Here is a 27,853-nt window from a genome sequence, read left to right as displayed (position 1 = left end):
CATGCCTGGGCTGGGATGAGCCCCCGGTGCACCTGGCAGCTGCTGCTCATCCCCCTCCCCTGCACTGCCCAGCCTCCCACCTGCCCTCTCCGAGGCCTTGGCACCGCCACAGCGCCCGCACCGCCGCGGGCTGCGTGGAAACGGGGATGGCGGCAGGTCCTCCCTCCTCCCCCGCTGCCTCTGCCGCGACCGCATCCGGAGAAGAGCGGGGAGGAGAGGGGCTGTGGGGCTGGTGAGGCCGGCAGGGCGGGCACCCATCCATCCGTCCGTCCGTCCGTCCGTCCATCCATCCGTCCATCCATCCATCCATCCATCCATCCATCCCCCCGCATCCCTACATTCATCCCTGCATCCATCCATCCCTGCATCCATCCCTGCATCCATCCCTGCATCCATCCATCCATCCATCCCTCCCTGCATCCCTGCATCCATCCCTGCATCCATCCTGCATCCATCCATCTCTGCATCCATCCATCCATGCATCCATCCCTGCATCCCTGCATCCATCCCTGCATCCATCCTGCATCCATCCATCTCTGCATCCATCCATCCATCCATCCATCCCTGCATCCCTGCATCCATCCCTGCATCCATCCATCCATCCCTGCATCCATCCATCCATCCATCCATCCCTTCCTGCATCCCTGCATCCATCCCTGCATCCATCCTGCATCCATCCATCTCTGCATCCATCCATCCGTGCATCCATCCCTCCCTGCATCCCTGCATCCATCCCTGCATCCCTCCCCTCCCTGCCGGCCCGGCCGCGGCTGCGGCTGCCCCGCAATGACATCACCGTGCGCGGAGCCCCCGCCCGCCGTGCGCGGGGCTGTGCCGGGGGCCGGGGCTGCCGCGCCCGCCGCTCGCCCGCCCCTTCCCTCCCCTTCCCTTCCTCCCTCCCCACCTCCATCCCTCCCTCCCTCCCCGCCGCCGGAGCGCCCGCGGCCCGCGCACCTCGGCCTCCCCCGCGGCCCGCAGGGAAGAGGATGGCGGAGAGCGAGGCCGAGACCCCCAGCACGCCCTGCGAGTTCGAGAGCAAGTACTTCGAGTACAATGGGGTGCGGCTGCCGCCCTTCTGCCGCGGGAAGATGGAGGAGATCGCCAATTTCCCGGTGAGGGACAGCGACGTCTGGATCGTCACCTATCCCAAATCAGGTAGGCGGGCGGCGGGCCGGGGCTGCCGCGGGTGGTGGGGCGGCTCCTCCTCCTCCTCCTCCTCGTCCTCCTCCTCTCCCGGCTCGCAGGGCAGCCGGGGCCAGGAGCGGGGGCTGGAGGTGCCCCGGCGGCCCCCGCGGGATGTGGGGGCGAGGCCTGAGCCTGTTCGGCACCGCGGGTGTGCCCGGGGATGGTGCCCTGTGTCCAAGGATGGTACCCTGTGTCCGGGGATGGTACCCTGTGTCCAAGGATGGTGCCCTGTGCCCGGGGATGGTGCCCTGTGTCCGGGGATGGTGCCCTGTGTCCAAGGATGGTACCCTGTGGCCGGGGATGGTACCCTGTGGCCGGGGATGGTACCCTGTGGCCGGGGATGCTGCTCTGGGCCCGGCAGCCCCCGCAGCTCTGCAGAGTTAAGAGCCTGTCCCGGGCACGGAGGGGCTTCGGAGGCCCTGTGGGGGACCCACGGAGGGTGGGTAGACGCCAGCGCCCAGCGCTGCCCCGGTGAGCCCGCCTGGGTGGTCCCGAAGCGCTGGAGGATGACGATGCTGCTCCGAGCAGGGGAAATCTCGCTCAGCAAAGATGTCGAACGGGGAAGGTCTGTGCCTTAAATGCGAATGTCTGCTGTGGTGCACAGGTTCGGTGTCTGCTCCACAGCGTTCCCTCTGTGCTGCACTCCCGAGGCGGCTGCCCAGATCGTTCTGGGAGAACATGTGCTCCAAGTGCATTCTTGCTGCACTGTCTGATACACCAGAAAGGCCTCCTGTTTACAGTACAAGTGCATGTTGTGTCCACTAAATGCATCCTTTGGTTGCTGTATACTGTTTGGGTGTCTGCTTGTAATGCCATATTTCCTGATTTTTTATCCTCTCCATTTCCAAGCAAAAATAATTAAAGAGAATTATCATGGATGTAGTGCTGCCTGCAAAGAGACAGACAGTATGGGTGCTTTGTACCCCACCTGGTAAAATCAGATAAAGTCTTTTGTAAGTGCATTCTTGAGTGACTTTTTTCCTGACAATAAGATGATCTCTTTCTAGGAAATCCAAAGTCCGTTGGAGATAACAGATGTCAGCTCTGTAAATGCCCTTGTAAAACAATGTTTCAGTATTGTGGGCTTCTGACTTTCTTCATTGTTTGTTGTCTGAATGGCTAATGCTCTTCAACTTCTTGGTGTGCTGCTTCAAGCATGCACATTTCTACAGTGTAGCATCTATTGTGTTTTTATAATTTCTCAAGCAGTTTCAAGCATTTGTCTTTACATTTTTTTATATATTTTATTACTTACTGTGCTCTTAAAGACTGGCAAGGGCTTGATAGATAACACAATAGATAAGGGAAAGTATGTAGATGGATGGCCCCCAAAATACTAGGATTACGGGTAGACAGCTACATTTTAATAGTCCTTTTAGACTGTCTTTTTCAAGATTTATAGCATGCAGTACCAATATTATTAAATTCTTTGTGGTTTAAGATTCCTGTTTTGAGAATCTGTGGCTACAATGTTCCTATGTTAGAATTGCACCCCAATTTCCTAGTGGCATCTTGTTAAACATCCTCAGCCAATCTCAGCCAGCCACAGTATCATTAATAGCTGGCAGTAGCTTAGTTTTGATGGCTAGACAGGTGGCTGTGGAAAGCCAGCTTGCATAATCATATTTAATTTGCTGTTTTGTACATGTAGCAACATAATATTGGATCTTTTGGGGCCCCAGTGACAGGGAACTGCCCGCTTACAAAACATGCTACAAGAGGATTTACTGATGGTCACTGGGAGAAGGAAAAGATGGGTGAGAACTGGGGCACCAAAACTGAAGATGCAGTATTGACAAGCTACAGGAGCAGCCTTGAGATCAAAATAGGATTTCATTTGCCAGGAAAGAGAATGCTTGGGTGGTGAGTGATCTGATGTCCTTGTTGAGGGAATAGGCTCTAGACAATAATAACATCTTTGGGCTCCACCTTTTTGTAGCCCAAAGTCTACCAATACCCTTGGATGCTTCTTTTGTCAGCTGCTGCTCTGTGGCTTACAGCTTATTTAGGGCTTCAGACGGTCTGGTGGCTAGGGACAGCAGAAATTTGGCTTCCCTAGGATGGTTCCCACTGACTTAGCCAGGGTCATGCAGAAAGTCTACAGCAAAGCCAGGAATTAAATCCAGAACCCCTTTACCCTAACTAAAACTTCATCTTTCTGCCTCTCAATAGTGTTGACACAGATTTTTCTCTTTACTGGATCTAATCAGAATTTTCATGGTGTTGCTGAAATGAATAAATGTAGGTTCACAAAACAGATTTCATGCACAAAATGTAATTATTTGGGGTGAAATGCTTTGGCTTATTCTGGTAATATTTACAGGTAGAACATGGCTGGGACCACTTATCTAGTTTCTGTGAATAAATGCTGTTTGAACAATACTTCAAGAAAGAAAAACACACCAATGTCAAATAGGTCCAATGGAAAACTTTGTTCTTGTTCCTAAAGAAATCAGCTTTGTTCAGTGTAGCAGCAGCTCTCCATCTGCTCAAACTGTGGAAAATACCCAAAAGAGTCTGTGTGCTGGATGTGTGAGAGGCCAGAGCCTGTGGCTATGAGCAGAAGTCTCCAGCAGTAGCTGTTGACCATATGGTGGCTTATCTGGCAAAGACAATCCACAAGTGGCTTATAGGGCCAGGACTGCTTCAGCTGTCCCAGGGACTGGTGAAGTGGTCTGGAAGCCATTTGGAAGACACTGTACACTGCAGGAATACACAATGCAGCTCCAAACAGGTGAAATGCAGGTGGTGCTTGGAAATAGTTACAGTTATTGGTAAATTGGGAGTGACCCAGGAAGAAGCTGTTCCAATAATGATAGAAAATCAAATGTACCAGTGGCCTTACTGGGAGTAATGTAATAAGCCTAATGGAAAGTGACTCTGCTTTAATGTGATTTCCACTGATGGATGGCTGAATAATGATATCCCTTATATCTTTAATTATTCTTAACACCTGTGCCCAATCAATGATAACAGCTTTTGGGAGCTTCTGGACTATGAGAAACTTATGCCTAAAACCCAGAGACTCACTTAGATACATGAATGTGTCTATGTTTTTACATCCAGTGCTACTGTAATTATAGAAAACCTTTCTTGCCGTGATGCATAATTTAAAATCAGGTGTGCTACTGCTCTTGAAGAAGTGAAGTCAAAAGTTCCAGCTTTCACATAACTCTGTAGTGTAGAGTGGGAAGGCTGAGTGGGACGTACAGATTTGCAGGAGGAAATGTAAACCAGAATGCCGTGGAGCTCACACCACAAATAAGATACAGATGCACAGATTATAGGCAGCACTGTCTCTGTCACAACTTGCATTGCAGCCTCTCATCCTGTGGACTTTCTGTACCTTACTTGAAAATTAAAAATCTCATCTATGAACTTAAGCTACAAAATTAATAGAGAAGCAAATTTTTTCATGGTATTCCCCCAGTCACCGTGCTAAGAGCTAGATTAGCTGTTTGCTAACATCAGTGATTTTGGTGGAATTAAATTGGTCCCTGAAGTGTAGTGTTTAGTTCAGGTTCACTCAGTGTTTTATTGTGTCTTACGGTGTCATCCTGACTGAATGTGATCTGTCCATGTGCTTACTCAGAAGAGGTGCACAGCAGCTCCCTTAATACCATCTTGTGTGTGTTCTAAATGAATGTGTACTTTGCATTCTTGGGTCAAAGCCCACAAGTTCATGCCTTTTGCAAAACTGGTAATTTGAGAAACTGAGCTATTTACATTAATAATGAAGCTCTCTCTCCCATGGTGATTATTTTGCGAAATAATTTTTTGCAGTTCTGTGTTGAAAAATGTCAATTGTTGAGCAAATATCAGCTTCAAGTCCAGCCACTTCACGAGAACTTGCATTTGGTGCCAGACAAAGGTTCAAAAGAGCAAGTGTTGCCTATGGCCTTACCTGTCTGGAGGTGGTTTTTAATAGATTCTCAATTTCTCTTGTAGCACTGGATTTTTGTAACTACCATTTGGCTGTTAGGCAATATGTTGGCTCTAGACCTTTGTCTTAATGAAGTGCCAGCAGTGAGTATGTGGGTCAGTCCAAGGACAGCTTTCATGTGTGTATATTTACTCTCCTCTTTGGAATTCTTTCACACTCACCTCTGGTGTTACGTGAAATGAACCAGGGTGAGTCAGCTTGGGTTGTCCATTTTATTATTTGTTTGAGGGGTTCCGTGTGTGCAGGTCATGGCATTGCATATACTGGGGGTTCTCTGTTCTCCTCCTGTTCTGTGTGCCTCTCCCACTGTGTGCACACCTCATTTATCCTCCTATTTCTACCACTCCTGAATCCAGCACTATCTCTTGCTGGGACACCAGTCCTGGCCGATGGAGGAGCTCTGTCCTTCCTGTCTCTTACAATCTCTCTGCATTCTTCCATGGCCCATTTCCCTCATCCCATGATCCCTGTTATGTTCTTCCCATGCAGGGTCTCTGTGTGCCCTGGGGTTTTCTTCTGTGTGAGGAAGGAGCTGTTTGATGCATTGGCCATTACAGCTATGACAGGGACAGCTGTTAAACTGTGAATGAGAAACAGAGGGTACAATATAAACAGCAGTTTTCATATTTGCCTGACTGCCCAGTTAAAGTAATAGACTTCAGCTCATCGACATCTAAAATATTCTTGGCACTCCAAAGTTACTACACTTAAGGCAAAGAGAGGCTTGAACCTTGATGTAGGCATACATACTTTTTTCTTTGGTTGAAGTATGAAGTTGGTTTAAGGATTTCTTATCCCTGGCTTCTTGTTTCTTCCCCTTCCAATCAGCCTTGGCTGTCTGTGGGACTGCGTTATAAAATCAGGTTGGCAAAATCTTGAGTAAAGAAATGAATTATAAAGAAAATGTACCAAGTGAGTATGCCAAAATCTCGCTTTGTTTATCTTGTGCAATCCTGCCTTTCCTGTTTTCCACGGACTATAAAAATCTCTTGGCAGTGGGGTGATATTTACAGGTGAGATTGGTATTACTGTACTTCCCAGTAACAGTCTTATTATTCAATATACAGAGTATTATTGCTTGACTGAGTTCAGGTGGCTGCAGGTACCCAGACGTGCACAGGTCGAACACTGCTGACAGTCAGTCCTGATTTGCACAGTCATAACTGAGAGGAGAATCAGGCTGAAAGGTTGCCCAAGGATGTTCCTGAGCTGTGGGAGATTCGGCTGGGAGCTGTCAGAGGGACGTGTGGCAGCTGCGGTGAATTGCAGAGGTTTCCCTGCTAATGGCAGGTCTGAGTGGACTTTGTGGCAAAGGCTCCTCAGGGGACACAAGCATCCATGTGTGTTAAATTAGTTGACTTGCCTCAATTTCCAGTGTTCTCCTATGGAACTTCTCCCAGCAGTTTTTTTGCTATTATTTTATAACCACAACTTTGCAGTTGCAAAAGAGCCAGATTCTGCTATGCTGGATTTATAGTGCTATAACCTCTGTAGAATTTTGTTGCCTTGGGCTTAAACCATCTTCATTGAAAGAATTAATGCAAATATTACTGGCCCAGAGGCATGCCTCGAGAAATCATGAGGCTGGCTTAAAAATCAAGGCATTTTTACACAGAATACATTTGGGATTCTTTTCCTTTCACCTCTGGTTTTTGAAGCAATATTATGCCCTGTGACACCAAATGATGGGAAACCTCTGTCAGTGTCATGAATCTGGATGAATGAGTTGATACCTTTAAAATCAGAATATAGCTTGTAACTTTTTCTCTTTGACAGTAACATCACAGTTATTTGGTCTCTTTAAGCAATGTATGAAGCTCAGATATTGTTCTGTTTTAATGGCAGATGAATGTGCATCAATTCCCATACCAGCTGGCCAGAATGAATGGAATTCTTACTCAAACAGGAAGGGAACAGCAAACTGCATTGTGTGATAGAGATAAGCTTTGTGAGCTGTCTCTTTCGGGACTGATGGACAGGGTCTATATTTGCATCTGATTTCGTGCTTTTGATGACTGAATCATGTTCCTTCCACCACTGAGAAGAGTAAATACTCCATGGCTTAAATTCACCCCATTGAGGACCATTCAGGTGCAGAAAGTAACTTCTGCAGATTAATATTTCTGGGGGTTAGAGCCACTGGGTTCCTGTGCTTTGAAAGTCCTTCTGAAATGGGTGTATCTTTTTATTTATATAAAGCTCAAAGTACCTTCAGGTATTGACTCAATCTTAAATGCTGCTAGGCAAAGAAATTATAAATAAAATTATCAAAACATAAGTAATTGAAGACAATGTTAAGTTTGCCAATGATGCATTTGACTTGATTTCAATGTGAGTAGAATTAAATAGGTCTTTGTGTGCCTCAAACTTGAAATAAAAGCGGAGAAAAAAATCTGCAGTTAAGGGAAACTACTTTTATTATCCATATAGCAGTGTTTCTCTCACGACCCTTTTATCAAACCAGTGAAGAGATGTTACTAGAGGCAGAACAAACAGTTCAGAAGAGGAAGAATTCTCCAGTTATCGAATAGGTTTTCCTGGGTCTTTTGCAAATGTAGCATAATTGCTTCCCTGCTGTGAAGTAATGCAAAACTCAACTTGCTTTTTTTTTTTTTTGTAAACAGGCATAGGAAAAAAATAAGCAAAAAGGCTTTACCCAGGTTAAAAAGTGTATTCTGAATATGTGAAATCATTATTGACTGTATTAAATGATAGTGACCTCAAAGACTAAACAATTAGAAAATGATGTAGATCAGCCAAACCCACCACCCAGTTGCTCTCATTTCATGTTAATTGTTCATTTGTCACAGTGAAGTTATTAAAGAAAGGAAGCAAAATGCTTCATTTTTTATTCTTATTATGCAGTCTTATTAAATGAAGACTTTTCTCTTGTTCAGTACATTAGGGACTCATACGCCCTGTGCTGAGGGGAAGGAACTACACCCTGTATTGTCCCAAAAAGGCTGCAAGTGATGCAAGCTTATGTACCCTGGGCATGCAGTGTGACTTTGTGGCTGCAGATTGTGTGACATGGAATAAGCCATATAACCTTTTTGTCTATGTTTTCCACTAGATGCATTTCTTCTCTACCAGAATTTTTCATATATCATGAAGAGCAGTTCCCATGGACAAGCATATGTCACCTACCATATATATTTTTGTAGAGAAACTAGAAAATTGCAGGTCTGAAATTGAATTAAGCGTTTCCTCTTGTCCTTTTGCTTGAGCCGTGGCAGAAGAGCCCGATCCCCCCTGGCTGTCCCCTCCTGTCAGGGAGTTGTGCAGAGCCAGAAGGTCCCCCCTGAGCCTCCTTTGCTCCAGGCTGAGCCCCTTTCCCAGCTCCCTCAGCCCCTCCTGCTGCTCCAGCCCCTTCCCCAGCTCCGTTCCCTTCTCTGGACACGCTCCAGCCCCTCAATGCCTTTCTTGTCCGGAGGGGCCCAGAGCTGCCCCAGGATCTGAGGTGTGGCCCCAGCAGTGCCCAGCACAGGGGACAGTCACTGCCCCGGTCCTGCTACCACCCCATGGCTGGCACAGCCCACCTGTTGATGCAAGGCAATCAGAAACACAGATTAACCACGCAGTTACAAGCCTGTTTACTGCTGGTCAGGGTTGCCAAAGTAGCACAGAACAGCCATAGGCATTGCTGAAGCTGGATTGCTCTCTACATGAAGAGCTGAAGTGCACATTAGTAATGATGGATGTCAGTGCTTCTATGGGATCACCTGTGCTTTCTGTCAGAAAAAGTGTGTTCTCTTCATTTTGCTGCAATACTGTAACCTGTTGCCTGATATCAAGGGGAAAAACCCTTACGACAGTATTAAAATGGTAAGATAAAGAGCAGGTCTTTACTGGAAGCTTCCAGGTGCCCCCATGGTAATGGGCACACCCAACATCAGATTTCCACAATTTTTATAAGTTTCACAAATGGTCATATCTAGCAAATATTGTCCAGTTAGAAGAGCAGCTAGTTCAGTAATTTTCCCCCAGGTTCTGCCCTGAGTTGGTGCAGGGGCTTCTTTGCCCCATTTCTTGTTGTGTCTTCTCAGATTCTGGTTGGAAAACAAAATGTCCTTGTAGGTTCTCTTCTTGAAAACAAGACTAAACAGTATTTCAGGAATGTGATAGAAGATTAGCTTATTCTAAAATCTAAGAGAAAGGGTGGGAAAAATACCAGGAGGTATACAACCATGTATTAACAGTCCACAAAGCTAGAAATATATAAAAAAATGTATAAAAAGCTAAAATCTTTGGGCATGGTGATATCGATTGGCTGATCCCCTTTTATACTCCCAATCAGATCTCATTCCATTTCTGATTCTGAAGAGCAGCAATGGAATTGGCTGTAGCTGGCTTAAAGCAGCAGCCCAGCAGACAGGGGGAATGACTGCGTGCTAAATGAGGGGGGACATAGGTACCTTGAGAAGAATGGTTTTTGCTTAGTGCAGCTATAATTTAAGTGGGATTCTGTGTGGGGTGAAATGCTTTACTCCCTGACCTTAGACAAGCAGTAGCTGGCTGGACAGGTTGTGTAGAGGGCAAACAGTGTTTCTGGAAATTTGGAAACAAGTGTGCTGCCTTTTTTATTTGTTGTATAACCTGTACCTGCAGCTGTTTCATTTTATATTATTGGTATGCTGCACTCTTGAAATTTGACCACCTAATACGTGCAAATGCACATTAATGTGTAGGCAGGTTTTGCCTAACAATTTTCCTGGAAGGGGTTGAAACTGAGGCAGAGAATTGCATTTTGAGTAGTGACAGACATCTTCTGGCATTATTATATGGGGAGAGGAGTATGTTCATGGCAAAGGGTATGAGATGTACCTCAACACAAGTGTCTAATAGATGTTCCCTGTTGTTTCCTGATTTCTGATCCTATCTCAGTCAGCAGAGCTTGATGTGAAGCTCTGCATTTATCCACAGACCATTTTATGACTGTAGAGCAGAGCACAGAGTGATAGAGTTGTCCTAGAAATCAGTGATGCTAAGGGTAACTATGAAGTTCCCTTCAATGTAATGAAGTCCTTGAGCACGACTGCAAAACCCAATGGCTTGTCATTACAGCAAAGTTCTTTGCTGCATTGTTGTCCTTGGTACAGTGTGTGAAAATGAAGGGAAATTAGAAACAGTGGGAAGACTTTCAGCTGGAGATTGTGAGCTCCTGCTGGGGTAATGTGTTATGTAATTTAGGGATGCTTTTTTCTATGGGCTCTAAAAAATGGGGGAATGGGACTGCCAGAGGATGCAGGAGGGCAGGATACAATTGAGGTAAGACTGGCTTAAGGGCGTCTTTTCTATGCTCCAGAGTGGAGGTGAGATTTGAAACTTTGCTGATGCGCTTTTGCCCATCACTGTGGGGAGGTACCGCTGCTGGTTTACACGGGGACAGTTTGCCAGGAAATTTTGAGGTGCTTGAGACAAAACCTGCCCTGTAGCATGTATTAGCCAGTAAGAGATCTCTTCCCCTGAGAGTTCCTGTCCTGCTGGCCAAGCCTTTGTTATGGCTGCACAACCCGGCGCATTGCTCTGTTGTCGTGAAAGCCGCGGTGCCTGAGCTGGGTTGTGAGGGTGTCCTCTTTTAAAGGTGCCTGTGCTAGTGCAGGACTGTTGGTGTCCTTAGCCTGCTGTTTGTCATTCCTGGTAGAAAAACAACCTGCAGAGTATTTTGGGTGGATGCATTCTGGTTTGTCCCAGGCAAAGTTTGCTACATGAGTTGATGCCAAAAGTAGAAACTCCTTCTGCTAATTTGGCCAATCTAATTTTAAGTGGATTGGAGTAGTCTGTGTGATGTTACTCCATTAGTGATGACACCTGGTGCAGAAATTATGAGCATCCACAGATGTGGACAGCCCAGCTAAAGCTTCAAGAGAAGAGTAAAATACTTTTCCCTTTGAATATCTGATACCAAGAGAGGTCTGTAACCAACCAGTAGCAGCTGTCTGTGACAGACCTGTGACAAAATCCAGGACACCTGGATATGAGGAAATCATGGATGTCAGGACAAGCTTGAAGACACAAATCATGACTCTTCAACCAGAAGGCATATGAAGGCAAACTTGTGGCCTATTGTTTTTAACAGGAGATCTGTGGACCTGACTCAGTTCTTAGAGCTGTTAGGATGCTTCTTACCCGGCCCTTGCTGCAGAGCATGTGAGGATGCTGTGGATTATTAACAAGGATAGAAAAGAAAGACTTTTTTCCCCAGCTGTCCTCAGCAAGAGACCTCTGCCAGCTGGTACAGGCTGGGGTAGCCATGGCTTTTATGGAGGGTATGTGACTTGAGCCATTCTTGTGGTTTTATAAAGTCTAAAGTAGGAAACATAGAAAATCTGGTTATCTGCTTCACCAGGGCTACACTAGCTAACTAGTACACTAGGCAGAAGCTCTGGCAGGCTCTCATCCCTGCTGTTTCCTTGCTTGCACATTCCCTGACATCTCTGTGCTCTTCCAGTGTGCTCCCAGCATGGTGTGGGAGACAGCTGGAGCCAGCGCTGATCCCAGGAAGAGATGGATGAATCTCTCTTCTTTGGGGAATCATTCCCTGTGGGTTTGGGTTTGGCTGTGCCACAAATCTCCCAGAGAACGGGACCTGGTGTGTTTTATTTACTAGTGTTGCTCCAGTTTTAGGATCCAAAGGAGGTGTTTGTCTCCAGGCTGGTGTTTGGTGTGGACAATAGTGGTCACCTGCCTCGCTCTGCGGGAGTGGGGCTGCCCCAGCTGTCAGTGCCAGGTCTCAGACACTCTGTGGTGGATGTGCACTTCCCATCCTGCCCTTTATTGAGTACTTAGTGTGCTAATGTAAGGGAGAATCACGACTCAGGCCGCTTTTTAAAAAAATAGTACTAATGCATTAGCCAAAAATAGCCCTGCTTTGTAACCAGTTCATTAAAGCAGTGCTTTAGGATACTGTATTGGACATAATGGCAATAATTCTGTGGATAATACATGTGTGTAAACAGTTCAGTGGCAGCATTTTTACCAAACAGAAGGTAGGTTTTCCTCCTAAATAGAATAGGGTTTTCACAGTGTGCTGTTTATAGCCTCTGGCAAAACAAAACACAACTCAGAATTAATGGACCCATGTCTCCAGAATTTAGCCTGTTGGTTTTGGTTTAAAAGCTGGTAGCTGCAAGCAGAAGAATAAATGGATTAGGAAGTCTAAAAATCTAAGACTGTGCTTACTGAATGTTGCTGGAAATTGTGTATTTAACACTTATTTTTAATCCAGTCTTACTTAAGTTGTCGCCTTTTACTTTCAGTAGGTCTGGATTCAGGTTCCTTGTGTACCACAGACTCCCATGACAGATCACTATTGACTGTGGGGCATTTAGTCTTACAGGATGAGTATTCAGTCCTTTCTGAAAATTGGGGCCTCTAAAAAATATTTAATTGGTCAGTCAAGAAAAATAGTGTGACAATATAGCATCACAATTTTAGTCTTTATTCTGAATCCCCAGTCTCATTTAGGAAAACAGAAGAATTGGAAAATATGGCACCAAGGTATATACATTACTTTTATTTTTGAAACCCTAGCTGTTAATGAAAACCTCTATTCTGAAGCCAGGTGGAATTCAAACATGTAGGAGAACTTTAACATACAGACCTCAAGAGGAGGTGTTTAATGTTTTGGAAATGTTTTTTTCTTCTAATGGAAAAATCTAATTTTCCCTCCAGTATTGTAGGGTGAAGATGAATCTGTCATACTGTCCTGCAGATTTACACTGGAATTAGCCAAGGGGGAATGAGCTTGCAGGCAATTAGAGCAACGGTGTGAGGCTCTGCTGTACAGCACTTGCAGGCCAGTCTGGCAGCTTTAGCAGCCCTCATTTTTAATGGGCACTTGTATCTACCAATGCTATAAAAAAGTTGAGTCATAATGGATCTGTTGCATTGGGTTAGCCAAAATTTGGTCAAGCATTGGCAGATAAAATAAAGTACAGCTAACTAGGATTGCTAGATTACTAGCATTCGTATTTCTTTATTTTAATTTTCCATGTGGTTTCCAAACAAGGGGCGAATAAAGGGAATATACCAAAGGCCTTTGGGCTGCAGGTTTGTCCCATCTTAGCTGATAAGAAAGGAGACACTGAAAGAAACTCCCTTAGAAACCACATAGAGAAGTGAAATTTCACTGAGAATCTTATGGTTTTATATTTGCTACTTCACTTCGAACACATCTGTGATATCCAGTGACTTCACAGGAGTGCCAGTGGCCAGGAAGTGTTGAGAGAAGCCAGAGAGCATCTGCACTACAGAATATTTCTCCCTCCCACAGTGACTAAATTTGACATGGGAAGACATCTAATGCGCAGAAGCCAGAAGGAGTAGCCGCGGTGTTTCCAAGTCGTGTCTGTCTCACTGCTGCAGCAGCTCCTGAAGAGCAGAGGCAGAGTGGCCCTGGACTGACTGCTCTTGCTGCTGAGGCATTGGCCATGGCAAGGGCACAAAGGAAGAGTTCCCAGTCTCAGGGAGTGCTGGGGTGTGATGGGATTTTTAATGAGTCCTGGTTTCTGTGCGCCATTAGGTTGCACAGGAAAGCACAGCACATCCCCACCAGCACACTCTCCCGCTGCTGAGACTGGGCTGCTTTCCTGCATGCTGTTATGGAATGACAGCAGGCTAGAAATACAGGTTCACAGATCATTTAAAAAGGTCTCCTAAAAACCTGCCGATTCTGGAAGGCAGTATCTTCTCACAGCTGTTTCCCACCCCCTCTCTTTCCAGATACTGTGTGATAAACTGGAACACTCTGTGTTCTCCTGAGGCGTTTTACTGACAGCAGAGGAGCTTGTCAGGAAGAGGATTGCTCAGGTACATTGCACCAGAGTTCCTCGGATGCTGACTGGCTCCATTTTAGCTGGAATTCGATAAGTGTTCATGAATTCCATGTCTGTTTTGGCAGTATGACCTTGGAGGTAGCAGGGTGAGCAGTCTTCCTCCAGGATGAAATGCTGCAGATGGAAGAAGAAAGGGAGAATTGCAGGGAACTTGTTAATGTGGCATTTGGTGCCTCGTGTCCGAAGGCTAGCAGTTAATCCTGTTTTTCAGTGATTATCCTTTTGTGGTTATCCTTCTGTACCATCCCAAGTGAGGTGTGCATGTACATGTACAGGTGTTCAGCAGCACAAGGAGGAGACAATGAAGATACTGGAGGTGCACAGCATCCATTGCCTCAGCAGGGCCAGAAATCTAGGGAGTACAGAGAGAAGCTCTGCATACTCTTATTTTCTTTTTCTATTCAGCTTGCCTCACCTTTTTCTTCTGTCCAATAAGTACTATAATTTTCCTTTTACTAAGAAAGTTTCTGTGACATTTAGATCTGGCCAGGTTTTGTGATAGACTGGGATTGCTGGCGTTATTCACACAATCTCCTTTGATAATCAAACTCAGTTTCAGGAATTTACCTTCCATCCATAAAACGATGGTTCTTGCAAATATCCAGAGAGATCAGCTGGGTCAAATGGCAAATTTCTGTATGTTTTACACACAGATGGGGCTGCAGCAGAAGACTCACATCCCATCATGCTGTGGCATTTTAACAAATTCTCCTAGTCCTAGTCCAGACTTGGGCTTCTCATCATGTGGATAGGTTCAGTAGCCCAGTTTATTTGGTTTTCCAGCCAGCCAGTGTTCCCAGGGTTGAAGATGTTGCCCTAGCAGCCAGGTCTGGAATTTGGGCTGCCTGTTGCTAGGTTAAGTCATCTTTTCTAACCCAAAAGTACATTCAGCTCTGATATCTTTAATTTGACTTGGGTTTAATCCTAGTAGAGATGTGAGGAGGTCATACATATCTAATTATATACATAAAAGCTTTTAGATTTTTTTTATTTTGAAAAAAATAAGCCTCTGATGCTTTAATTTGTTCTTTTAAACAGGAAACCATTTAAATGATAATTTTTTTTACCTGGAGCTCTTGGAATGTGTGTGTATGGTAAATAATAATTGATTAAAGGCGATGAGTTAGACAAAGATCGCTGTTCCATCAAAAATTAATTCCCTAGTTTCTATTCGTGTTAAGACCCTGAAATTCCAAAGCACAGTAACTTGAGTGCTAATGTGGAAAAAAGTCAGGCTAATAGTCACCCCAAGACATACAGAGAGTGACAAAAGAGAAAGCTAGCATAGAGTTCATGGGTGAGGGAAATTGGGATCAGTGATCCTGCTGCAGGTGCAGGGAGGAGAAGTTCCAGCATATTGGATAGTCCCAGCATTTGTCTTTCAATGTGTCACTGGTTTTGGTGGAAACACATTTAAATGGAGACCTTTGAGCTTCCAAAACCCCCACTTTGGGTGGGATATATGTCATTTCCCACCTCTGCAGTTCTCCATGGATCTGATGGCAATCAAGCCAAGTCTGGTGCATAGCCACAGGTCTGAGCAGAACCAGGTAAGGCCATGGGGGCTGTGCTCCCTGGCCCTCACTTTTCACTTTTCCAGTGGACTTCGTGGTGATCTGGTGGGGAACGTGCTGCTCTCCTGGAGTGTCAGTGTGGTTCTGTCTTGACCCTGCAGCCCTTCTATATTCAGAGGCACAATAGAGATGGCAGCTTTTTGCCTAGAGAGCAGCTGAGCAATGAAAAAATAGTTTATTGTGTATCCCCCACAGAGTTATTTCTTTTGCTTTCATAGAACAGGGCTGCTGTAATAGCATTTCTTTTGCAGGTGGAATTGGAAATACTGAAATAATTTATGGAGAACCAGGGTGTTTCCTGTCAGAATAAATATTTAATGAGAACAAGGGTTGTGGTCATTCAGAGTCGCAAGAACTGATATAAAAGTACTATATGAATGTTAATTTTAATGCATAAAATATATGCTCAAAATTAAAAATGCAGAGTGAACAGCCTCAGGGGCAAGTGTGTATTAAGTGTGTGACAGCTGTCTCTGTGGGTGATGAGAATGCAAATGTGTCTTCTTTTTTTTTTTCATGGCCCACACCTTTTACATTTACCCACCAGTCAGCAAGGGAACAGAGCAATCTTGAAGTGCTTGCTATCCAAAACAATTCTTGGAGGTGTGTGTTCTTTCACATTGTGTCTGGGCTGTGTTTACTCCAACCATTACTCCAAACTTAACAGTTTCTGTCTCAGATTAAACAATAATCAGATTAATGAAACACTAGGGGGTTTTTTGTGTTGGGACAAAATACAGGATTGGTGCAAAGGTGCCTGTTTGTGTACACAGACCTGTTAGTTAATGTGAATTAACTAGAGACTGTTACAATGACTTGCAACTCACAAATTATTTTCAAGTTCAAATGGTCATGATCTCAGAGTTTGCAGTTCATCTTTCCAAGGACTGGGATGTTGGGACAGGCTTGGCCTTTGTAACCAGTTCTGGAACCATTACTTGTTCCTTTAGACAACACGAGATAGGGAATAAATCCTGGTTTCATTTCCCTTACTGCTCACAACTCTTAAATAATGGGTCTGGATTTTGCAGTTTTTAGGACGTCCCACACCCTTGGGACTTTTCATCTGAACTGTGGGGTCCCTCCCCTGGCTTGCTGGGATCTCTCCCCATTCTGCTCCTCCATCTCACCAAGAGCTTTTCTCTTCATAACCCTCTGTCAAATATCTCTGTATTTGCCTGTTTTGAGAGTTCCCTACCTGCCTGAAGGTAAAGTCACTTTGAAATAGTTTCCCTGTCCAAAGGTCTAATTGAAGTACCTATTAATTTTCCAAAGTGCAGTCATTGGCCATCACATCTAATGGTTGCTTTGTAAATGTCCTCAGAGTGGGGAGAGATAATGCAATTGGGGCCTCTAAAGCCTGTGACTGACTCAGTGTGCATGGGTGTGCTCGGGGCTTTATCCACTCCATAACCTGGATGCATAAACAGACTCTCAAATCATTGCATAACAGGGGCCTTGCCTGCAATTTAGAATAAAGGTCTCTCAGCACAGCCACTAATGCATTTCGAGAACTTGAATGACCTCTGTTCGCGTTGTTTTTTAATTTCTAAAATGGAAATAGTACTGTTTTGCCAAGGTAACATTTATGGGGTAAAACTTTTCGTTAAATGCTTTGCAATTCATGGGTTAAATAATTTGGGGGCAAAGATATTTAAATCGTTATTGAATTTAAAAAATCTCAGGTCTTTTGCATGAAAGATCTGCATGTGTTTAAAACTGAGGGAGCTGACATACTACGTTAAAACAGTAGTTACAGACTTAGCTCACAGCAGACTGCTGAGGACAAAAGTTGCTGTTATTTCTCTGTTTAGGTCTCCCTTCGTATGGTTGTGTTTAGATAAGAGCTGTAATACAATCTGTTCTCTTTCATTGTTTGGTTTCTGCAGGCACAGGCTTGCTGCAGGAAGTGGTATATCTAGTGAGTCAGGGAGCTGATCCAGATGAGATTGGACTAATGAATATAGATGAGCAACTTCCAGTCCTAGAGTACCCTCAGCCCGGTCTGGACATCATCAAGGTACAATTTATTGCAAAGAAAGCCTTCCAGCATTTGGGTATCTTTTTGCTTGTTTCCATGTTTATCACTTCATTTCATCCTGTGTCCCTCTCCTTTTCATCGCCAGACTTGTTCAGAATGTTGCAGTGATTCGGAGTGTTATTGGCTTATTTTAAATTGCTTTTTTTAAGCTTTATTGTATTCTGTTTAGTACATTAAATGTTTCTCCATGTCCTAAATATCTTGGCAGTGGGTTTTCTGAATCAAGGTTCCTGGCCTCTCTTGCTTACGTAAACAGGAGCTGGCCAAATGAGGCAAATTTGCTTTGATTCCTTCCCTGAATTTGTGAAAGAGGAAGTACAAATGTAGATATCCATGGATCTGTGTTCCCACTGCTCCAAATTTACACATCTCAATCTTCAGATCCACAGATCCTGGTTCTCTATAGACTCTGTGGGTGTAGTTTGAGGGGTTTGGAATATCCTGCATGAAATCCCACGCTCTTAAGACTCCCTTGAGGTCCAGCTGCATGGCACATAAGTGTGATCTTGTCCTTGCTGCAACCACGTCTGACAGAGGCACATCTTGGAATTATTAGGCCAGCTGTGCAGGGCCATCCTGTAACAGCTGCAGTGCTGCTTGAACTGAGCAAGCTAAGGCTGGCAGGGATAGAATTAAGCTGTGTGTGGTCAATGACAACTGCAGCCTCAGCCTACTTTAGGCTGAGAGTATTTAGAGGTCAGAGATTGCTCATTTTCGTCTGCGATGCCTAATCCAGCAAGACCTCAGTGCTACCCTGATGCAAAAAAGTGGTGGCAACAGTAAGAGGTTTAGTTTGAGATTACACATTCTTACCTATGCCATGTGCTAGGAGCCTGATTCAGTATGGATTTATTCAGTTTTAATAGCTGACCATGATTTGTGTCGTAAGACAATTTTGTCTCCAATTACAGAAAAAATATTGTTTGAAGGACGTTCACACACTCAGACAAACCTTTGGGCATAATTCTGAGGGTAAAATTTGGAAAAAGGGGTGGTGTTTTCAGAGCTTCTAATATTTTTTAAGGATTTGTAGTGGAGGCATCACTGCAGATAAAGTTAGTTTGATATTAAAAATCTTCAGCTGTTATATTCTCTTTCTGAGAAGGTCCTACAAATGGAAGTACTTTGAAAACAAAAGGGATAAAAATCCAAAATGATAAAACCCCCAACATATTATCCAACCTTTTGATATTTAAAAACTAGATGTAACTCCCTGACCTGATTTCTACCTGCAAGCTCCTGTCAATTCAGGAAGTGAATTTGTGAATGGAAGTCCCTGTAGTAAAGGGCTTCAAGGGTGATAGTTCAGGACAGCTCAGGATGTGCCTGAAGCAGTGCTCAATAGGAAACGATTCCCTCTGCTTTGTTTTAGGAACTGACGTCCCCTCGCCTCATCAAAAGCCACCTGCCCTATCGGTTTTTGCCTTCGGACCTCCACAACGGCAACTCAAAGGTGAAAATGAGCTCGTGTTTGTTCTAACTCTACTGGCAGCAGTTGTGTGAGTGCTTTGGGATGAGGAAAAAAGCTTTCAACAAGATGATTTTCCCCCCATCACAGGTAATATACATGGCTCGCAACCCCAAAGACCTGGTGGTGTCTTATTACCAGTTCCACCGCTCCCTAAGGACCATGAGCTACAGAGGAACGTTTCAGGAGTTCTGCAGAAGGTTTATGAATGACAAGTGTAAGGAGCTGTTCTCTCTGCACACATTTATTTTCATCTCTGCATTCCTTCTGCAAGTACAGAAGTGAACTGGATAAAGGTGCATTTGTTTTGCATATACAGCAAGGAGGTTGCTGCAGATAGTGCTGCGGGGATTTAGATTTGTCCATGCAAACTATGAGCCATGCTTTTTGTAAATATTTGCCCTACAGTATTTGAGCCCATGGGTTCAGCAGTTTTCCACCTGAACCAGAGCAAAACTCCAGTCTGCTCTTCTAAAATTCAGTTTGCAAGCTGCCAGGTACCTTATAAAAAGTGGTGAATACTCCCAGCATCATTTGATTTCAGTTATTCCTCACTGTCAGCTACTCCTCAAGAGTGTTTCTGGTCCTCAGGTTTGGGGTTGTTTTCCTGGTAATTCCTTTAATATTTAAATTTCAGCCAAAAGCTCAAGGTTCATCCCTTGCACGTTGACACAAAGTTCTCTAGTTTGCATGGAGTGTACCAGGGAGCTCGAGTGAGACCCCGTGAGAAGGCAGCTGCAGGCTGCTGCTGCGTGAAAAATGCAGCTCTGTGAGGAGAATGCAATCACCTGCTTTGCAGGAGCTCACCAGCTGCTCAGCCAGCTGCTCCTTCATGACACACCCACCATGCTCCCACTCAAGCTGCAGTGCCTGGAGTAGCTCCCCTGCACCAGCTGATAGGGAGGGCAAGCCCCGTGTTCTCACATAACTGACTGCCCCTGGGCTTTTTGCCAAGGGATTGCCACACTCTCTAGCTTAGGAAGAGGAAAAAATTCCTACTGCCTTTTATTTCTCTACAAAATCTCCTCTGATACCTTAATGTGACACTAAGAATTCACCAGGTACCTTGAGCTCTGAGAGCAGGATCTCCTCTAGATCCAGAGCAGCAAACCTGGAATTTAGGGGACCTGATACTGAAGGAGCTGTAATACCAAAGGGAAGAAAAAGATAAAGCCTACCAATGGAGGTTATTTAACAGGCCTTAAAAACCTTTGCTGCTCCTTATCCTGCAAGCTTGAGCAGGATTAATGCTCTCCTCCCATTCCAGCCTACCTTCAGTTTTCCATTTGCATTCCCTGAGAATGGAATGAAGGTTGGGTGCTCTTTTCCATGTAAGTATCCCAAGAGTTATTTGTGTCTTTATCTTGTAGCAGCTACCTGGCTTTATCACAACCTCCCAGAGCCCATATGTTCTGTGGCCGTAATTGTGCAAATGGGATCCTTATAATACAGTAAATTTAGCATTCAGCTGAATGTTTGCACCTCGTGGAAGCAATACAGCAGAATCCTGGTAACTCAAACATGTACAGTGGACAAAGAGATCAGTTTCGTAGGAAAATAATTTTTATCAACTGACCAATTTTCAATTTTTTTAAAGGAAAGATTCCATTTTTGCTATTCTCATTCCACAGACCCCTTAAGAAATGGATTCATGAAGGTAACACATCGGTGTTCCAGTTACCAGAATCAAACAATCCTTTTTCAAAGAGAAAAGGTGGCTTCAAAATACCCTAAAAAGCTTTTTTCTAAAAAAATTTTCTACAGCTGCTTTGCTGAAAAGATAAAATTTGACAAAAAAATATTGGGAAAAAATTGGAAATCTTCTTACCATATTTGTTTAGCTTCTGCCTTGATTATGTGAGTACTTTGTGGGTATTAGTCACTGGTAATAGAGAAATATGCAAAATGCGTTTCTCATGGGGTTGTCTTCTAATATTGGCAACAAAAGAGATTCTTGAGGTTGTAAGTAACAAGTACCAGTGGCTGAACCTCTGGTAGAGACACACAAATTGACTGAGATCAGTGCAAATGTGGACTTAATCAGAGAAGTGGAAAACAAACAAGTAAAGTTTTGGGGGGAGGGTTAGGTCTTCCATCGCATGGGTCAAAATGAGATACTGTTCTCCTGGGGCTATGAGCTGCTCCAGTTATTTAATTTTTTTTTCTTTTTTTTCCTTTTTGATAATGGCTGAATAACAGAAATGTTCATTTTCCTCATGCCAATCATAATGTCTTTGTAGTAGGATATGGTTCGTGGTTTGAACACGTGCAAGAGTTTTGGGAACACCACATGGATGCCAATGTACTTTTTCTCAAGTATGAAGATATGCATAAGGTAGGTTAGATGTAGCAAAATGGTGCTTTAATCTCATTTAGCATCCTAGTTTTTCAAATACATGAAGCACAAAATTACATTTTTGTGTCCGTATTTGGGCTCCCTAATGCCTGATAGCATTTTTAAAGCACTGGCTTTAAAAATTCAGTAGCTTCTATGGACTTTAAGCGCTTTCATATACATAGTAATTTACTGGGGAGTCTGCCTGCATCCATAGGCACTGAACTACTTGCAGAGAAGGCAGCAATGTGAAACTGTTCAGTACTTGCTACACTCAGCCTTGGACATTCATTTAAAAAAAAAGTCTTGCTGTATGTGCTGTTCCAATGAGGAAAAAAAGTATATAATCAATATTTTTTCCTATGCATTTGGCATTTATAATGATTATTTGGTTGTTCTTGCTGCTTTCTGTGAAACAAATTTGAAAACAATGAGGGTATGATCATGTAGGTGGATATAATTATTGGGTCCTTACTGTATGCTGGCTAATAAATCCACTTTAGTCAGAAATCTGGTGAAAATGGTACGTATTTCTTATTGCAGTAATGCATGTTTGAGAGCTAATGAAAATACTTCGAAATGTTTATTTGTCTGGAAAACTAATGCAAACATAGGAAAAACCCAGCTCCTCTTTCTAAAAAGACAAAATCAGGACAAGACTCAATAAAAATCTGGGTAAATTATAATTCCAGCTTTACTGAGCCTTCTGATGGAGTGGGGTTCTAAAAGAAGGTGTAATACTATCAGAGTTAGTAAAGTTTAGTCGAAATTATTTCAAACCCAGGGTTTTGAATAATTAATGTATTGCTAGCTGTGCTCACCAGCTGGTGGCATCACAGCATCCTTCTGCTTCCTGATAAATATTACTATTTTGTTCTTGCAACTCATACTGAGGAACCTTGGACTTCTGGAGATGTAAATTAATGGTTATTTTCAGAGGCCACCTCACCAGCTCCTTTCCATCCACATGAATGCAGTCCCAAAACCTGACAGCGGAAGAAGGGCTCTCCTAATGGTTTTAGTTGCTTATTTGACTAAGGTGAAAATCAAAGTAATTTTTAAATCCTCTGAAATGCACTGGTATTCCAAAGGGATCAGTTAAGGGTGGGGTGTTCTCTGAAGTGGGAAGCATCACAGTTACTTTTCAGCTGTTCCCTGTTCCAACATCTGAACATCATGGCCATGTTCTCTGCCAACCTGTCTTACTCTAATTGCTCGGAATGTGTTTCTTTTCAGCAATTTGGAAGGTGGCAAAACTTCGAGGCAGTGGTGTTTCTGCAACTTCTGCACTTGTATTTTTCACACTCACTGGCATATAGCTTACTTTGAAATATTTAAACTCATTAAAAATGTAATTTTAAACATTGTGAAATAACCTGCGTTTTAAATGCTCTCTTACAGGACCTAGCAACAATGGTTGAGCAGCTGGTGAGGTTCTTAGGAGTTTCTTATGACAAAGCACAGTTGGAATCCATGGTGGAACACTGCCATCAACTCATTGATCAGTGCTGTAATGCAGAGGCTCTTCCTGTTGGCAGGGGTATGTTTAAAACCCACAGCAAAACTCTTCTTGGAGAAGTTGCAAGAAGCAGATTAGTGACCTCTAGGGTGTGTTAGATGTTGGCAAAATATTGCCATGTAAAGGATGGGAGGGAACTGACTGTTGGTGCAATTTGGGGGCTGGGTTCTTTTGAAATCAAGTTAGGTAGAAGTGACAGGAAAGGATGGAAGAATCCAAGATTAACAGTGTAATTTCAGACCACTCTGTCAGAGGGTCTTTGTCTTGCCTCGGTGGATTCAGCTCTTTGTGCTGAGAACTCTGTACTGCTCCTTCTGACCTTTGGCATGCCAAAGCCCGTACCATCTCATACAGTTTATCCTGGCCTGAGCCCTTGGGTTGAAGTATATCAGATTTTCTAGAATAGCAGATATTTCTAATGTGTAAAATTACAAGGAACCACAGCTTCCCTTATGAGCTTTTTATTTTCGTTACCTACCTCAGCTGTTTAAAATGTCTTTATCTTCCAGATGTTTATTCTGGTGAGATCTTTCTCTAGGAACCTGGAGCTGCCATTTGATCTGTTGATCCATCTGTCCTTTGATAAGAAATCAAGTCCTTTCAGTAGTCTTTGAGAAGTGTAAGAGTGAACTTAGGCTCCCTCAAATTATTTTCTGTGGGCTGTTTTACAGCACTTTTAGAAATGAGAGAACCAGGTCAAGATGATCAGTTCCTATGTTACCCCAACATATGCCTTATCCAAACATAAAATCACTTCATACACTAATTGAATCCAGTTTTATTTGGAACTTTCCCTTGTTTTCCACCCATAGTCCTCTTAGCACTTTATGATACAGCATCATACATGAAGCACATGTTTATCATAACAACAAAGTCTCTCAGAGGAATCAGTTTGCCGGTTATTGTCCCTTTTTCAGGGATTATGAGAGGAATACTTTGCTCTTAGATATCTGTGTGTAGCAGCCCTTTCCATACTACCATTTTCAGCCAGCCTTCATGTGATCTGCAAATTATACCAACTGTAATATTTATAATTGTTTTCAAATCTCTGATGAAAATACCAGATATCATGAGACCCTCTTGACTACTAGTTCTGTGTCAGCTAGTTATTTATTCAATTATCCCACATTTGGTTGGGACATCCCAAAGTCCTTGGATAAGGTGCTCGTGTGGGTACAAGGCTTTACAAACAGCAGGGTTGTGTTCTCCTTGGTGGCCCACAGGTAGCCTCTTATTTCTACTGGCTACAAATGTGTCAAAAGGAAGCCTTCATGTTGTAATAGAGGAGGAAGGGAGCTACAGCACTTAATGTGATATTTTGTCATTTGTTCGCTGTGTGCTTTTCAGTATAAATATCCTTATTTTGAATTTCTTTTCTTTGCTGTCTTTGGCTTTTACAATATTTTGTTTCTCCAGAATGTAGCTTCATTAGCAGTGCTTTGTTCCTTCTCTGTTCGTTTCTGTGACAAAGAATGGTGGCAATGACATGACAGCTGATTGTAATTTGTTTCAAATATTTTTAATTTGTCATTAGTTACATTTACTTTATTATTTTGCTTTGTTTTAGTTCTTCATTTTTTTTTTCTTTTAGCACATTGATCTTTACTCTGAAGATAACCCTGAACTGCTGTGAAAGCAGAACAATGATTAGATATGTTACTTGTATTTGACTCTAATCACATCATAATTTACGCAGTTGCATGATTCAAATCATAAACCAGGTGGGTGACTTTTTGACAAGCTATCAATTCATATGGTAAAAAAGAAAACAATTGTTACAAATAATCCCCTGTGTATGTATGTCGTTTGTAAAACTTGTCATTTGTCCATACATGTTGTTAGGGAGACTCAGAAATAAAAGGCTTTTCTTTACAGAGGAAGAAAACATTTTATTATCATTATTGAATGGGAAATACAGGGTTCTGTGTTTCATGCTGTACTTTTTGCAGTTGTAGTTGCCAGAGCAAAATTTCAGTTAGTATCAGATGTTTATGATTGTAATCACTTTCTTAATTTATTTTTTAAAAAATACATGAGAAATTTGGTGAAAACAATATATGGGATTTTCAATGTCAGGTTATTCTGGTCTTTGGATCCTGAGAAGAAACCAGGATACTTTCATACCTTCAGGAGTTACAGAAAAGCCCTGATTTCATAAAATGTCCCTTGCCACACATGCTATACCATCATGTTAATAAGTAATATGTAGATGCTTCAGACAGTTTTGTCTTTGGTCTCAATTATAAAGTTGCTGCATAAAAGCAATGGTAATTGAATTAAATGGGTATTCTTGTGCATCAAATGCATAATTAAGCTCCCTGCATGTAGCTTTGTTCTTGCTGTTATGATTGAACTCTGGTAGCACAGTCCCAATTCTCCTTTCAGTCTGGATTTTGTCTCTATCTCCAGCATAAATGAGAAGATAATTGGGCCTCCCAGTCCAGTTATTCCATGGGGCTTATTTAGCCATAAGTAACCCTGGCTGACTTTGAGTTAAATACATTTTGGGCTGCTTTGAAACAGTTGTTAAGGGGGCTGCTGTTCTTGGCTGGTAGGTTCAGCAGGGTCACCAGCTTATGTTACTGATTGGGTCCCATAGAATGCTTCCTATGAGGAATATGTCCAGTGTCCATATTGCATCCCCCAAAAGCTTCCTATTCCTTGTGTTCAAAATTAAAATGTCAGTGGCACAAGTTGAGTGCATGGCACTTGTTCTCTTTCATAGATAGAAACTTGTATTTAACAAACAAATCTCCCCATGTTGAGAAATGGAAGTTCATCTCTTGGACTTATCTCTAGACACAAAAGAATAGAAATTAGCAATGAAAATATTACACTTCAGTAGTCAGTTTTATACGCCACATTCCATGTACCTTTTGGATAGTTCCCTAACAGGTGGATGCTGTAGACACCGTACTTTTGGAATGTGTTGTTAGCTCTTGGAATTATTAAACAGCCATAGTTTGCACTGAAAGCAGAAATCCACCTTTAAGTGAACACCCAGCCCAAAATCTGTGTTCATTTCTGATTAAGGCCAGAGTAAAGTCTCATACAAATCTGAATTCTTCCTGTGTAACACTGGGCTGGTGCAGCTGAAGAGGTGTATGGTCCATATTTTAGGCTTTGCAAGGGTTGTTCCAGAGTTTTGGGTGACACAGTGAACACCCTTAGGTCTCATTAAGCTTTCAGTGAAAGCCCAGACTGATCAGAATCTCACAGCTGATACTTGGTGCCCTGTACAACTAGACTGTAGGTATTTGGTGTCCTGTTACATGCACTCTCTGACTTGTGTTCTTTTCTGTGTTTCAGGACGAGTTGGGCTGTGGAAAGACATCTTCACTGTTTCAATGAATGAGAAATTTGATTTAGTTTATAAACAGAAGATGGGAAAATGTGACCTCACATTCGATTTTTATTTATAAAAAATGCATGCATATTATATCCAGATATAGCTAGAAGTGCTTTATGCATTCATTTATTACCTGCTGGACAAACTACTGTAGCTATTATGTGTAATAAGATTTAAAGAAAGAAAAACAATCCAAGTAAACCTTATCAGATGCAATTATCTTTGATCCTGAACAGCTGTTTATCTTCTAGTATTTAAGTCCTTTGTCCCCATGCAAGAACTTCCCAGACAATACTAGAACATTCAGCTGTTATGGAATGTATTATATACGTATAAGGTATGTATCATATATGCAACTAGAATGTACACCTTTTCAGCCCCACATTGATTATTTAATGTGTTTTATAAAAGCTTGTCACTAGAACCTAAATAAACATCCGTAAACCAAATAAAAATTTATTTCTGAGGGAAACAAGTAACAGGCCAAAACAGTATGCTAGAATGATCTCAGGGGTTAATCGTCACATTTATTTTTATAGCAGGTATAACCAAGTATAAATACATCCCATTCCAAAATAAGAACTGATCCCAGTGGGGTTCACATTAGGTTCTGCACACCCTTATCTGTGTGATTTGAGTAGGTTCTGTGCACTGACACACTCTGTGAGACAGGGCTTGTTCTGATTTACAGCTGTGATTCTCAGCCTGATCCCAAATCCCACCCATGCCTTTATGGAGACAGCCCCTGATGGAGGCAGTTCAGCTCCATGCCCAGGGTCAGCAAACAGAAGATTCTTAAGCCCTCAGCTCTAGGTCACTCCCTCAAAATGGGGCTTAAAAGCCAGGAATCTGGTGTGGGGACTCTCCTGAGGAATCAGTCTCCAGCCCATATCATTTTGCTGTGTGGATGTTCTCCCTTTAGGGGCAGCCAGAGTAGTTAAGGTGCTGGATCAGCTCCAGTCCCACCAAAAGGTGAGGGCATTTAGCATTGTTTATGGGTTGTTCTCCTGGACTCCACCAGACCTAAGGGCAAGATCTGTGCCAGTGTAAAGCAGGCAAAGGGAACTGCAGCATCTGAGGAAGAGAGTTGATGGATATGCCAGCAGGTGGGAGTATTGCACAAATATCCATGCACATTAAGTTCCAGGAATTGTTAGCCATGACTGATCTGGATTATAATCAGGATTCAAGTTTATTTCTCTTCTCTTTTTTTACTCTCTACACAAACAGCCTGAAGCAGGCTACTATCACTACAGAACTCTCCCAAATTATTTTATTGTGCCATTATGACATCTATGCTTTTTAGGTTCTCAACTGCAGGAGGCCCATTTTTGATAGTCAAATGTTCAGGCTCACCAAAAACTGTGAGGAAGGACTAGTTTTTAGTGTTTCAGTTCTGTTGGAAAACTGTCAGTTCAGCACTGGCAAGTGGTGTAGCATGATGTGGCTTGACAGCACTTTTCCTTGTATATTTGTGAGTGAAAATGCTTTCAGTGAAATTTTATTTCTATTTTTATATTTTTAGTACTGTATGAATATTAAGCACTACACATTATACTTCTGTGCTTGCTTGCTTACTGAATAAAAGACGTGTTCTGTGCA

At 43.0% G+C, this 27,853-nt stretch overlaps 1 protein-coding gene across 2 annotated transcripts; it reads left to right on the top strand.

Moving 5' to 3' along the window:
* The first annotated feature begins 895 nt into the window (after positions 1–895).
* On the top strand, positions 896–27,853 carry SULT4A1 (sulfotransferase family 4A member 1). Of its 2 annotated transcripts, XR_005604541.1 has the most exons (8): positions 896–1,155; positions 17,429–17,559; positions 18,953–19,033; positions 19,139–19,265; positions 21,289–21,383; positions 22,785–22,923; positions 24,494–24,623; positions 26,212–27,853. XR_005604541.1 is itself a non-coding variant. In XM_039571439.1 (7 exons), the coding sequence occupies exons 1-7, from the start codon at positions 987–989 to the stop codon at positions 26,322–26,324; spliced, it is 855 nt and encodes a 284-aa protein (XP_039427373.1). In that variant the 5' UTR covers positions 897–986; the 3' UTR covers positions 26,325–27,853. The 2 variants fall into 2 exon arrangements, 1 of the variants encoding a protein (XP_039427373.1); XM_039571439.1 differs by lacking the exon at positions 24,494–24,623 and having other exon boundaries at positions 897–1,155.

The sequence above is a fragment of the Corvus cornix genome, chromosome 1A, assembly GCF_000738735.6.
Source record: "Corvus cornix cornix isolate S_Up_H32 chromosome 1A, ASM73873v5, whole genome shotgun sequence".
Lineage (NCBI taxonomy): Eukaryota > Metazoa > Chordata > Aves > Passeriformes > Corvidae > Corvus > Corvus cornix.
This window is presented reverse-complemented; position numbering and strand designations above follow the sequence as displayed.